The sequence below is a fragment of the Toxorhynchites rutilus genome, chromosome 2, assembly GCF_029784135.1.
Source record: "Toxorhynchites rutilus septentrionalis strain SRP chromosome 2, ASM2978413v1, whole genome shotgun sequence".
Taxonomy (NCBI): domain Eukaryota; kingdom Metazoa; phylum Arthropoda; class Insecta; order Diptera; family Culicidae; genus Toxorhynchites; species Toxorhynchites rutilus.
In genome coordinates this window covers 8,170,323-8,184,256 of record NC_073745.1, presented here as the reverse complement: position 1 = coordinate 8,184,256, position 13,934 = coordinate 8,170,323, and the positions used below count along the sequence as shown (strand labels likewise).

The 13,934-nt window shown below is 41.1% G+C and overlaps 1 protein-coding gene across 1 annotated transcript; it reads right to left on the bottom strand.

Moving 5' to 3' along the window:
• Window positions 1-4,097: 4,097 nt before the first annotated feature.
• On the bottom strand, window positions 4,098-6,515 carry LOC129765523 (uncharacterized). The gene has a single exon (XM_055765924.1). The coding sequence runs from the start codon at window positions 6,513-6,515 to the stop codon at window positions 4,098-4,100; it is 2,418 nt and encodes an 805-aa protein (XP_055621899.1).
• Window positions 6,516-13,934: the final 7,419 nt, after the last annotated feature.

The following is a 13,934-nucleotide window of genomic DNA, read 5'->3' as shown; positions in this document are numbered from 1 at the left end:
TCTACACTCGACAAAAAAAAATAGAGAAATTGATTATTTGCACGATAAAGTACACTCTGCAAAATATTAGCTCATACAAACTTCATTTACTATTGTCGCAGATCTCAAAATTTCAGTTTTCTGAAAATCGAAAAATCACCCAAGGAGGGAAAGGAAATCGGTGTTTTCAAAAAATGTTTTTTGATGCCAAATATCTCAAAATCGCATGAAACGTCGAGATTTACTGTTATCTCGAAAATAAAATTTTCGTCAAAAATCGACTTTTCAGACAAAATCGACCATTTTTGACAATTTTTTTTCCAAATAACAGTAAATCTCGATGTTTCATGCAATGGGTTATGATTCTTTTCAAAAACTTTTCAAACCCTAAACCAACGGATCCTGTACACGAGTAAAGATGAAGTTACGCACACACCATCATTTAAAAATAGTATCTTTGTTGGTTGTTGGTTAACGGGTGAATCATGAATAGCGGAACTAAATTCATGTTATGTTTTCCGCCACACGCGCTAGCTAGAGAGAGACCAATAACTGTTTGTGGATTTGTTCTCCTCTTTGTGGGCGTTGTTCGTGCTAAGTGGGTTTTCGTTTATTTAAGATGAAGGGCGCCGAACAAAGTTTTCTCCAATAGCGTGTCTTTCGAATGCTTGGACAGCAACCGAAATCGAAGGTGGCTACACAAAGAACTATTTCCCAAAATTCGAATCGTATTAGGCCATACCGTCCCAGTCGGTGAACGAAAACGGAAGGGAGACCAGCACAGCACAGCAACTCAAATTCCATCAGATGTGTCAAAAAAGTGGATATCGAGGTGGTCCAGACCAAGGCGCCTAGAAGTATATTCTATGGTGAGGCCGTTTTGTCAGGAGAGGAATTATTTGCTTGGAGCGTGAAAGAGACAGACTGATCACGAGCGAGCTTGGGCACAAGCATATTGTGTTTTGTTTTCAAACAAAACACAGTAGACTTCCAAGATGGCTGAAGAGTGGCTTTAGCAAGTTGGCCCACCTCAGGATATACTTCTAGGCGCCTTGGTCCAGACTATGATGGCGAGGGTTCCGGGAATCTTGGGGAATCTGTTCAATTGTTTCACACCTCAAAAGTAACATTGTATGGATTTGTGTGTGTGGTAATAAAGAATTGAATTAAAAAAAAAAATACCAAACGTGTTTTAATTAAGTCCCGCTACTTATGACTCAACCGTAACATAACTTATTGTATTAGACTAATAAATTATTATTTTGTAGTGTAATCATTAAATCCTCCATCTGCCTTTCACATTCTCTCTCTCTCTCAACTTTTACTTTCACTATTTATATGCAGCTGTTCCTTCCTGTTTTCATCTCTAGTTTCGAAACTGTTTCTCTTCTTCAAATCCTTCACTTCAGTTGTAGTTGCAGTTCCTTGAAAGGGAGTTACATAGTAAATCTAAAGGCCTTCCCGGAATTTGCCAGTAAGAGGTAGGCTTATGCTCTTTTTTTGGTCATGATTTTTACATTATTTGTCCACTGGTGTACATAATAGTTTCATGATTTGTGTATTGATAAAAAGTAGTTGTCATGCTGACACATTTTTTTTTGTTTTTCTACCACATTGTTAGTCCTTTATTGAATTATCCGCGATTCTCGTTATCCGCTGTGAGTTTGTCCGACTGTATTTCTCAATTGACCTCAGTCCCAGAGTATTGACCGGATTCATCTCATGCCATTCTCACTTTACCACTGGTTGATAGAATTCGAATAGTGTTCGAAATAATTTCGGCCAACTCTTACACTTACACACTGATCAGATCCTAAATGTTGATGAGTTTTTGTCGTACAAACTACATTTTGGAAAACTTGGTTTCTTGATTTTAGTTTAGTCGTTTCGAAATCGAGGCTAGTGATTGTCCTGCAAACTTCAAATAACTTGAGATCCGAGTGTTGATTTTCAAGGTACTGATTAACATCCGAAAGTAAATACAGGCAAACCTTTTTTTTGTGCAAATCGCAGTAAAAAAAATCGTGCAAAACTTCACCAGTAGCTTTATAAAACCGTGTTCGGTACACATTTTGAAAAAAGTCACAGGAGGGTTGTGTCCAAGACACGACCGCGTAGTTGACGTAGGATTCCGTTGGGCTATCTGCTACACGCTGATTTTAGATATGTTTGAAGAATTACATTGTTAAACTCTTCGATAATGATTTGGGTCCGTTTTGTCTGGTTGTTAGGTATTGTTTGTTCACTCCACCAGTGTCCATAACCGAGTGATAATGATAGAAGGATGGTGATTAGTCATTAGATGGTGCGTATCACGTACCAAAGCCGCCCTCTGTGGTCCTGGACGATGGCGCCTGTGTTATGTATGGATGAAATAAAGAAAAAAAAAGCTCATCAAAGCAATATAAGATAATTATCATTATCGAACCCAATTTTTCTCACCAGAAAAAATGTATTACTTTAGTATAGAGAAAATATATTTGAAATGGAAAAGTAATTTTGTTCAAGATTAGATCTAGCCGTTGGATTCCACAATTGGAAAAAAAAACTATTTGATTTCGCGGTTCAAAGAAACACTGTATTCCGAAACGGGTATAACTAAGTTTAATCAATTCGAGATGTGATCTATCCGATGTTCTATTTGTGACTGACTTGACTGCCACTGCCACTGGTATTTTATACGATACCAATGGTCAGTGGTGAATATAGAACAATTCTCCTATTGGCAACCAGCGAGCGAGCGATCATTGTTGCGAAAGAGAAAGACTGTGTTGTCTTTAGTACAACAGTGTGGATCACGTTAGGGTGACCAACTTGGCATAACTATTTCATTCCTTAACATGCCGCCCGCCTTGAAATCATAGGATTTCAATATTTCATACTAATCTAACTAATTTTATAATCGAAATGATGATGGAGACTGTATCCATTTGACTTCTTCTGATGGTGATTCTGCTTCCTACGTGGACTACGTGTTGTTGAATGGTCGGATGGGGCTGCGACATGCGATGATGTTTCCTCTTCTGGTTGATGTGGGGATGTGACGATGTTTCCTCTTCTTCTGTTTGATAAACTTCAAATACGATGAGATCGATGGTTTCCAATGTTGACATCAACACAAAATGTTCTCCTGGGCAATTTCCACTGATGCGGGTGACGATGGATCAATACTGGAACAAATGATACGCGCAATGACATTGACGACGACTGAATGGATGCTTGATGATTATGAGCTGCCTTGTGGATTTCATACGATGCTGACTGCGATGACATGGACTTCAGGGTAAGATGGCCAGTCCTTCTGATGTCCTGTCGTAAGCGAATACAGCTGTCCGAGCAATGGTACCAATGCTCGGATGGAGGAATATCCAACAAACTGCCACGATTCTGCTACAAAATAATTGCTTGTATCTTCTTGCTGGTTAGGGTAGTAAGATTGCCTTGGATGGAACATGCACGAGAGTAATGGAGAAACATGCTGTAGACCTTCACCGAAATACAATTGACGGTCTGGCGTGGACTGTTAACTAAATGATGATACCACGTGGGTGATCGTCCCACCCGGGACGTGGAGAAATCTGTCTATGGTGGATGAACATTCCTTGAGCTTTTTGAAATATACAATGAAACAAATACTTAACTGAACGGCGGAGAACTTCCATTAGGAAGTCTCCGCGGTGCCGAAGCACCTACGATGGAAGAGGTTTACACTCTTCTGCTATTGGTGGTGAGCAGTTGTCTCGAACTGGAAGCACACAAATTTTTGAGATGCCTCTCTTGAACAGACCATCCTTCGTGCGAACGGTCACTACACGGATTATCCCGTCTGATCCAGGAATCGTTTCCGCTATTCTTCCCAGACACCACTTCTGAGGAGGAAGATTATCGTCCTTAACCAGAACCATGGTGCCAACGATGAGATTGTCGCGCTTCTGGGTCCATTTTGTCCGGTTATGCAAATCGGAAAGGTAGTGTGTTTTCCATTTCCGCCAAATCTACATACATAACTTTGCGACTTCTGCCACAAGAATAAGCGATTCTCAGGAATTTCCTGCAAATCTGGTGAGGGAATTGACACAAGAGGTCTTCCCGCTATGAAATGCCCTGGTGTTAAGGCCTCATAGTCGTTGGGGTCGTTGCTGAGTGGCGTTAAAGGATGAGAGTTCAAAATTGCTGCTAACTGCTGTACCATATATATGCTCGTCATATGTTAAAACTCTGGATCCAATCGTTTTACGAAACTGCGTTTTGAACGATTTTACGGCGGCCTCCCACAGTCCGCCGAAGTTTGGAGATCTTGGTGGGATAAATTTAAACTGGATCCCTTCAGTTTCACAGTCGCGAGTAACAGTATGTTGAAATTGTTGATTGCACAACTGCAGTCGAAGTAGTTCCAGCTCTCGATTGGCTCCAACAAAATTGGTGGCGTTGTCGCAGGTGATGACTGACGGTTTTCCACGTATAGAAACGAACCGCTTAAGGGCTCCGAGGAATGCCTGGGTTGTGAGGTCAGCAACCACCTCCATGTGCACTGCTTTCGTCGTCAGGCAGACGAAGATTGACACGTAGCATTTTATTGATGTGGTACGACGACCAGGATAGCGTATAAAGAAGGGACCACAAAAATCTACCCCGATCTTGATAAATGCTGCTGCGGGGCTTACACGATCTGCTGGGAGATCTGCCATCAGTTGCTGGTGAACCGTAGGTTTGTTACGGAAACATGATGTGCACTCGAAAACGACTTTGCGAGCGAGACTGCGAACATTCGTCGGCCAATAACGCTCCCGAACCGAGGCGATCAAGAATTGCTGGCCAGCGTGGAAATGCTTACGATGGTAATGTTCCATAATTAGTTTAGTCAATGGATGCTGGTGATGTAAAATCATGGGGTGTTTCCTGTTTTCGGACACTGGTGCGTTTGCCAGCCGCCCGCCTACGCGTATTATACCGTCGACCAGAATGGGATTCAAAGATGTGATTTTCGATGATTGATTAATCGAACGAGCGTGGGAGAGGTCTCTCAATTCAGTCGGGAAACTCTCCCGTTGAGCTAAGCGGATTAAAACTTGCAAGGCATCTTCATGCTCTGTATGCGTCAGCAAACCGATATGTCTACTGTTACGTTCCTTCGTTTTTGCGTTCAGGATGAATCGGCGAATCAATGCTATTAATATGACTAGTTCAGGAAATGAGGATCGTAGAAGAATCAACTCGTTCGTAGATTGATTGTGAGTAGCGAGGATCGTGGTAGACCTTTCCTCCAAGAGAGCTTCATCTCCTTCTGACATGGTGTCAGTAGATATCGGCCACAAGGATCGATCGAAGCGCAGCCAAAGTGGACCTTCAAACCAAACAGATTGGTATTGTAATTGAGCGGGAATCATTCCGCGTGAGATGATGTCGGCGGGATTATTTTCGCCAGCTACATGATTCCAGCATCCGTCCTTCGTGATATGCTGTATCTCCGAAACTCGATTGGCTACGAAGATTTGCCAACGAGACGGAAGCGATGATAACCAGCACTTCACCATCATCGAATCGGTCCAAAAATATGCATGGGACGGGATTTGTATACTTTTGCGAACCTTCTCGTATAAATGGCTCAGCAATAAAGCGGATGATAGTTCTAAACGTGAGATGGTTTGTTTTTTCTTTTTTCGATTGATAACTTCTATTGGCGCAACTTTTGATTTGGCCGTGATGAGACGAACGCTAACTGATCCATCAAGTGAGGTGCAGCGTAAATATAGACACGCACCATACGCTGCTTCTGATGCGTCACAGAAGCCGTGGACTTCCACGTGGCTCGCATCATTGGTAAATCCAATCCATCGAGGAACCTTGAGTGACTCGAGGGCAGTTAAATTTCTGCGGTACGTTAACCAGAACTCGTGATGACTGACGGATAATGGCTCATCCCAATCACCCTTTAGTTTCCACAGCTCTTGTAAAAATATTTTCGCCTGTACCACTACAGGACCGATGAGACCAAGTGGGTCAAAAATGCGAGCTATGTCTCCCAAAACAACTCTCTTGGTGATTGTAGGTTCAGAGCTCCAACGAGGTATGGCGTAATTGAATTTATCGACGGATGGTTCCCAAATAAGCCCTAGGGTTTTCACAGTAGACGATGAATCAATCTCAAAGGTTGAGCGATTATCGCGAAGTTCTGAAGGAACATCATCGATAAGCTCCAAATTGTTAGAGCTCCACTTTCTCAAACTGAATCCGGCAGAGTTGAACATATCGATGAGTTGGCAGACAAGTTGCTTTCCAGTTTTGATGCTGTCTGTACCACTCAGAAGGTCATCTACATAAAAATCCTTCCGAGCCACCTCTGCTGCTACAGGATGTGTGTGTTTTGCATCATTCGCCAACCGTTGAATGCACTTCGTCGCCAGGTATGGTGCGGAGGCTGTGCCATATGTGACTGTCGTCAGCTGGAAGGCGGTTACCGGTTCGTTGGCAGATTTTCTCCAGAGAATGCGCTGGAGTGGCTGATCTGCTGAATTCAACTTCACCATGCGATACATTTTCGCAATATCGGCTAAAGGGTGTGTCACATCAAATTGCATCACGGAAAAAACGCTGTAGAAATTCGCCCAGTAGACCGATCCTTTTGAAAATTTTAGACAGTAAAATGAAAACTATTAAACAACTTTTGGCATTTTCTTTTTATTCATACTTCGGGCCCAAACCCGTATGCTCGCACCTTCCTCTTTACCCCGTCCATAAGGTTCTGTACAACGTCAGGTTGTAGTTTTTTTTGAACAGAAATCCATTTTCTCTTGAAGTCCGCCTCCGATTTGATAACTTGTGGGTTCTTCCGGAGGGCCTGCTTCATAATCGCCCAATATTTCTTTATTGGGCGAAGCTCCGGCACGTTGGGCGGGTTCATTTCCTTTGGCACGAAGGTGACCCCGTTGGCTACGTACCACTCCAACACGTCCTTTGAATAGTGGCACGAAGCGAGATCCGGCCAGAATGGTCGTGCTGCTTCAATAGTGGTAGTAAGCGCTTCTGTAGGCACTCCTTAAGGTAAACCTGCCCGTTTACCGTGCCGGTCATCACGAAGGGGGCGCTCCGCTTTCCGCAAGAGCAGATCGTTTGCCACACCATGTACTTTTTGGCAAACTTGGATAGTTTCTGCTTGCGAATCTTCTCCGGAACGCTGACTTTGTCCTCTGCGGAGAAGAACAACAGACCCGGCAGCTGACGAAAGTCCGCTTTGACGTAGGTTTCGTCGTCCATTACCAGGCAATGCGGCTTCGTCAGCATTTCGGTGTACAGCTTCCGAGCTCGCGTCTTCCCCACCATGTTTTGCCTTTCGTCGCGGTTAGGAGCCTTCTGAACCTTGTATGTACGCAGGCCCTCCCGCTGCTTGGTCCGCTGGACGAATGAACTTGACAAATTCAGCTTATTGGCGACATCCCGGACCGAACTTCTCGGATCACGTCTAAACTGCCTAACTACGCGCTTGTGATCTTTTTCACTGACGGAGCATCCATTTTTGCCGTTCTTCACCTTCCGGTCGATGGTTAGGTTCTCGAAGTATCGTTTTAGTACTCTGCTGACCGTGGATTGGACGATTCCCAGCATCTTACCGATGTCCCGATGTGACAACCCTGGATTCTCGAAATGAGTGCACAGGATTAATTCACGAAGCTCTTTTTCGTTCGACGACATTTTTCCAAATTTACGAAAAATTGACAGTGAAGCATGGCCAACGTGATCTATACACTCTTATCTGATTATAAGCGAAAGCTGAAGATATAATTCCTAAAAATTAAATTTCTACAATTTGATGTGACACACCCTTTATTTCAACAAATAAATATAGCCAGTCATCTAGCAGGCTGTCTCCATCAAAGCACCGAAAGGTAAAAAAGAGCGCTGCATGCGATCTAATACCCTTTTAAAGATGTCGATTGCCGGAAGTCAACTTGTTTTTTTTTCTTTATTTTGGTTTTATGGCTTCGCTTGACTGTCAGAAATTCCCTTGCAAGCGTTGTGGGCTGTTTCTCACAGATGGCTCTGTGTTTGTTCACCAAACACAAGTAATATAGTGAAATATTAGGCTAATACCTAAAGCGCTACATACGGATTTCCTTTCAGGATAAAATTTCTGAAGGAATAAACTTCCCAAAAATGAAAAACAAATAAATCGATTTTTTCGACCTTCCAGACCGGGGTCAGCCCTCAAATAGAAAAAAAATTGTAAGGGGTTGTATCTAGGACACGACCGCATATTTTCGACGTAGAAATACTCTATTATGCGATCCACTTGTTTACCACTTCGAATATTATTTTAGAATGCAAACATCCTTTTACGTTTGAAAATATTGCACATCTCATGTTAACGTAGTTCTCGAAATGCTAAAGTTCATTCATTTCTAGTATATTAAATAACGATTTTCCCAGACATCTCAGTTTAAAAGTACGTTTTAGGGAAACGCATTCCGGTCTGCACAACAACAGGCGAGTACAAAAGTACTCAACACCAAAAAATACCACCGACATGCATGTATAAGCACTGATTGCCGCAGTACACCTTTTCAATTGTGGCACCTTCTTTTCTCAGAATGTTCACCACTTTCGGCAAACATAAAACAACTCCAGTTAATTTCCGAAATCTTTCTATCACGATTTGAAACTCCAATCTTCGGTTCGTTTCTCGTCAATCTCAACTTGTTCGTTTTTATTTGTATATATTCCTTTTCCAATTATTTACAATTGTTTTGTGTTGGTTTGTGTATGGTAAACAATACGTGTTTAACTGTCAGTCGTTGGGTTCGCACAGTGTGTGCGGCGTGTAAAAACTGATAAGTATTTCATTGTGTTCTTATTTTCTAGGTGTATGGTGAGTGTATCGTGTAGGCGAGTATATACATATTTACATAAATTTAATTTCAGGTTTCATTTCATGTAAGTATTGAACAATGCATGTATTTGCAAAGCGGATTTCCACAGGTACATCGATTTTGAAGTCTGTGTTGGGGAAACCGTGAATCAGGCCAATCAAAACTTGGCAGTTGGGGCGTTTGACATTTTACAGTTATTCAATTGATCATCTCATGAAAAATAACATTTTATAAATTGTGATAGACGTGTAGAAATATTTCTTATCAATTGATGCAAACATCTTTCCGATCTGTTAACAAATGTTCGAGTTATAAGCATTCGAAATACGGGTAGGGTTAGCGCATAGATCGGCAGAACAAATGTATGGGAAAGAAGGAAGTTCTTCCAGTTGAATTTAAACCGTTTAGAGATTAGCGAATTGTAATGTATAGCATATCAAACAATTCTCAGAGAATATGAATATTGGTATGCAAATCATGAGAATTCGTTCACAGTGAAAATAGTTATTAACGTTAACTTTATTTCATAAAAACGTGACCTGTTTTCTGATTTGACACCTTTCCTGAAAGACATAGTTCTACGTCAAAAAATCAAACAAAATCGAAGAAAGTATAAAAAGAATCGACTGTTTTTGGTCGGTTTTGCGTGCAATAATACTCATATTAGTTTCGACCATTGACAAAACAGCCAAATCGTAATGGGTGAAATAGAATCCCTAATAAAAATTGAGAAAAATGATTCAAAAAACTAATTGAAGGAGTAAAAAAATAACGATGTTTTTGTAGAGATGAAAGCGAATCATTTTGCATATCGTGCGCGATTTTCCTAATCCTCGAATCATTTGTCTCACTCTGCACACAGCTATTTAGCAGATTGGTACACTTAGCGTTGGCAAATCGTGTCGACTAAGCCCGCCCGACGCATAGTGAAATATAGAGAGCATGATAGCGTTTTAAAACGTCTAATTACACGAGGGAAGTATAGTTGTTTACACACTTCTAAAACACACGTGCGGAGATTGGAATGTAATTTTTATTTTCACAACAAAGTGGACGCGCATTTTGAGCGCCGTTTCGTGTTTTGGCAGCCCCAAATGATAAATTAGTTTTCGGCTTTGTTTTGCTTGTTATTTTATCCAACATGTCAGGGCGATATTTTCCACAAGCAACGCTTTTAGTTAGTTGTGTAGAAAAAGTTGATGCCGGATCACAATTTGTCGTCCGCATATTATCATTGGACCTAGAATCTTTCAGTCATTCAAGAAATATTTTGGCTCCTTGGCAACTTGTGTTAAATCGAGCATGCCGAAGCACTGGCTAAATTTTAGAAAAATTGTGAAATAGCCAAGGTATCATTTGAAGGGATTCTGTGCGCAAGCCACTAATCTCCGACAAGAAGATCGCTTCTGACAGTGCCAAAACAAATCACTAAAACACATTTACTGAAGTGTTAACTAGCTGGGCAGCCCCAAATAAATTGCTTTATTTGAAGAATTTTAATCGTCCCAGTCAGATCATATAATTGGGTGATAAAAAAATTATCTAGTCTGAATTTTATCAACTGTGTGTCTTCGTAACACCTTGTTTGATGCACGAAAGAGGTTATAGCTTATCTATATTTAAAACAGTCTCCCGACAACAACAACGCGACACGCGTTTTCGGAGCTGTTTGTTGACAATAACGAGAGCAGAGTGAAGAGAAGAAAAAATCATTTCTAAACGAATTATAAATAACGCGATTGCGGTTGATGACGCTAATAATAAATCATCGCACGGTCAGTCATCGTATAGAAAATGTGAAAGAGGATCACGTCGAAACTGCAGCGTAAATGTCTCAACCATTCCTTTCCCCCGTCACATCATCTGCCACACTCGATTCGAGAGTCGTCTTGATTTGACCGAGATCGCTAGGAATGGGTGTATTCTGGTGCGTAATGCGCAATTTACGAACGTTCGTTTCGATGGGTGGTGGACAGATATTCCGACACAAGTTTAGTTTTCGCGAGCTACAGATTTTTCCAGTCTCTGCTAATAGTCATTCTATCATTCAACTAGAATTCTGAAAGAGGTTTTGAAACTGACGCTATTATACATCATGAAGTATACACTCTATGTCACAAGTAAAACACAGCAGACTTGCATGAATTGACAAATTGTCAAAAAAAAGTTGATTCTGCCTCGACATTACTAATTACATTTAAAATATGTACAGACTACAGTAAACTGACCAGACGTCAGTCCCGCATTTCAAAAAAATGTCCCGCGTAAGATTCCGTCCCGCGAAACGTCCCACATTTGACAAAAGAAACGAAAATGTCCCGTGATATCAATATATTTCAATATCACAATTTGTTCATGTTGATTTTCTTAATTGGATGAACCTCAAAAAAAACTTTTATTTGGCAGACTGTTCGAGAGCGCTTCTAATGCACCCAAAGATTAATACGTTGAGCTGGTTTCATCGTACCGACATTGAGCTTTTTGTTTAGAGAGTGTCAACTGGAAGCTACAGCAACAAAATTGGAAAACGATTTTTATAAAAGTCCCCTATTGATCCGCAGGGACCAACGTGAGTCAGACGGAAAGTTCATCTTTGGTCCTCTAGCTCGGTCAGGGCTTAACGTTTTAAATAGGCCGGAAGAACTAGTGTATACTCGACAGGAAGAGGCAGAGTTGTTTGATGAACTATCGTAAATGAAGCGCTTGGCGGTTTTACGGAAGTTGGCCGGAATCTGAACCATGGCTGATGAAAAGATGTATATCGGCGTGTTATTTTACCTTTTCGTGGCTTTGGTGGTCGTCTGTCTCTCTATTTTGGCCATTCGCCCAAAAGTTTTCTATCGGGCGCAGCCGGGGAATGTTGGGAAGAGCGGCTTGGACATTCCCTCTACGTATGTCAGAGAACCTTCTTCGAGAACTTGATGTGAATGATATATTCGACGTCGTCGCTTATCTGGGTAACGTGAAGTACCCGGTCCCCTGACATTCGTTGAATTCCAGCATCAAGTACGTCTCGTCTTTCATTATGAGTACGAAAAGAAGTTTTTCACTTCTTTCGCCGGAAAGAAGTTTTTCATCAACACCTCAAGCTACTACGTCTGGGTGATTGACTGCTGCTCAGATACGGCCGGTCTCATCTGATGCTTCCGCATAAAAATGTCCATTTTGGCCAGATTCTTCTCCACCGTTTAGCAGGTTGCTTCGATCTCCCAGCTTAAGGAGAGACAAAGAGATGATATTACAAATACCAGATCGGCTATTCCTGGCGGACACAAAGTGCCTCAGGATGTCCAACTCCGTCGCTTGAATCGTTTTTGTTGTAGACTTAATAAACGTAAGATTTAAAGAAAATTTGTTCCTATTAATTATCTTTCATCGCCATCCGAAATTAGTTCATTTTTTTGAATGCATACGTTAACACTAAAATCGATGAAAAATGAATTGGAATTTTCGAGCATTCCATTCGATAATTTGAAGAAAATTGAAAAATTTGAATCGTGCTTGCCAGGCGTAAGTGCTCTGATTGAGCGAGTGATTTTCGGGCGTAACCAAAATCTAAACCACTAAACCGATACTCAGAAAGAAATAATACTGATCAGTTTAGACTCGCTAAACTATGGTTTATGTTCACATATACATAACGTTTTGTTTCTTGTGTCCCGCGTTAGACCTCTGACCATCTGGTCACTTTAGATTACAGTGAGTACTCATTTTTTTTTATTTGAACTTCCGTATGATCGATATGCAGTCTTCTTATTTGGAAGATAATAAACTATACTGAAAAAAAAAGTCACAGGAGGGTTGTGTCCGAGACACGACCGTTGACGTAGTTGACGTAGGATTCCGTTAGGTTATCTATTGATTTTGGATATGTTGGATATGCTACCATACAAATGAAACACAAATTTCAGCATTACTCGAGAATTATTTATTTAGAGGTTTTAGAGTGCAATGAATGTGTCTATAACCCCTCCCTTCTCTGGAATGGAGAGAGGGTCCCATAAAAATATTACACATATTTCATCCAAGAATATCCTAACCAAACATGACAATTGAAAATTTTTCGGAAAACTCTGAAGAAAAAAAGCGAAAATTAAATTCCCATATGTTCTACAATTACATAGCTAGCGAAATTGATCTTTGTTCGAAACTGGAAATGGATTTTAATGTGATGAAACGCACTCCTATATCTTCTTATATATATACCAAAAAAACAGGATGTTTTGATAAGCCGGATGTGTTGATAAGAACAGAACTCGAGGAAGGAATTGTCCGATTTAGGGCTGTCTTTATTCTATCATATTTTCTGTATAAAACATTTATTCCATGTAACGGAGAAACATGTTATTTGCAAGTGGTTGAAAAATCTTGAAAAAATTGATAAAATTCGGTCGGTTTTTGCACTAGCAGGCCAACTCAACCATATTATCGGCCGATAAAAAGTCTGCAGTCTGCGGGGGCCCTAGACAAGAAGTGCTTCGACAAAAATTATGGACGCAGTCGTGGAAAATCCAGGCCAGTCTCACGGGTGGAACAGTTGGGAATTGATCATTCGACCGTGTCCAGTGTGGTAAAACCGTTCAACTGCGTGCTGCCAGCGGAAGAAAAGCGAAGACGACCGACCCCGTGAAGGCAAGGAAGGTGAGTGATTACATCAAGCGCAAGCCGAGTCTTCTGGGACGTGGCCAAGAAGATCAATTCTTCCGCCTGGTTCGTCCAGCTGGCATTGAAGCGCACCTGACTGTATGTTGTATGAATAAAAGTAAATAAACATTCATCGGATTGTATACTTAAATCAAAACCATCGAAAAATATTCCCTAATGTCTTCCCTTGCATTTCGATGGACCGATGAAAAGAAAGAGAATTGCCCGAGGGAAAGAAAAATGAAACCGCTATATAAGCAGCCACGCAATTTCGAGCGAGCTATTAGAGGAGAATGAACTGAAAAGTTTAAAGCCTCTTTAATTCAACATCATCATCATCGAGCGAGCTCATTCCAGAATTGGCCAACAGAGGATGCATATCGGTACATATCGGACGATCCGAAGCATATTAAAAAATATTTTGAATTTCACCCAAAAATAATGGAT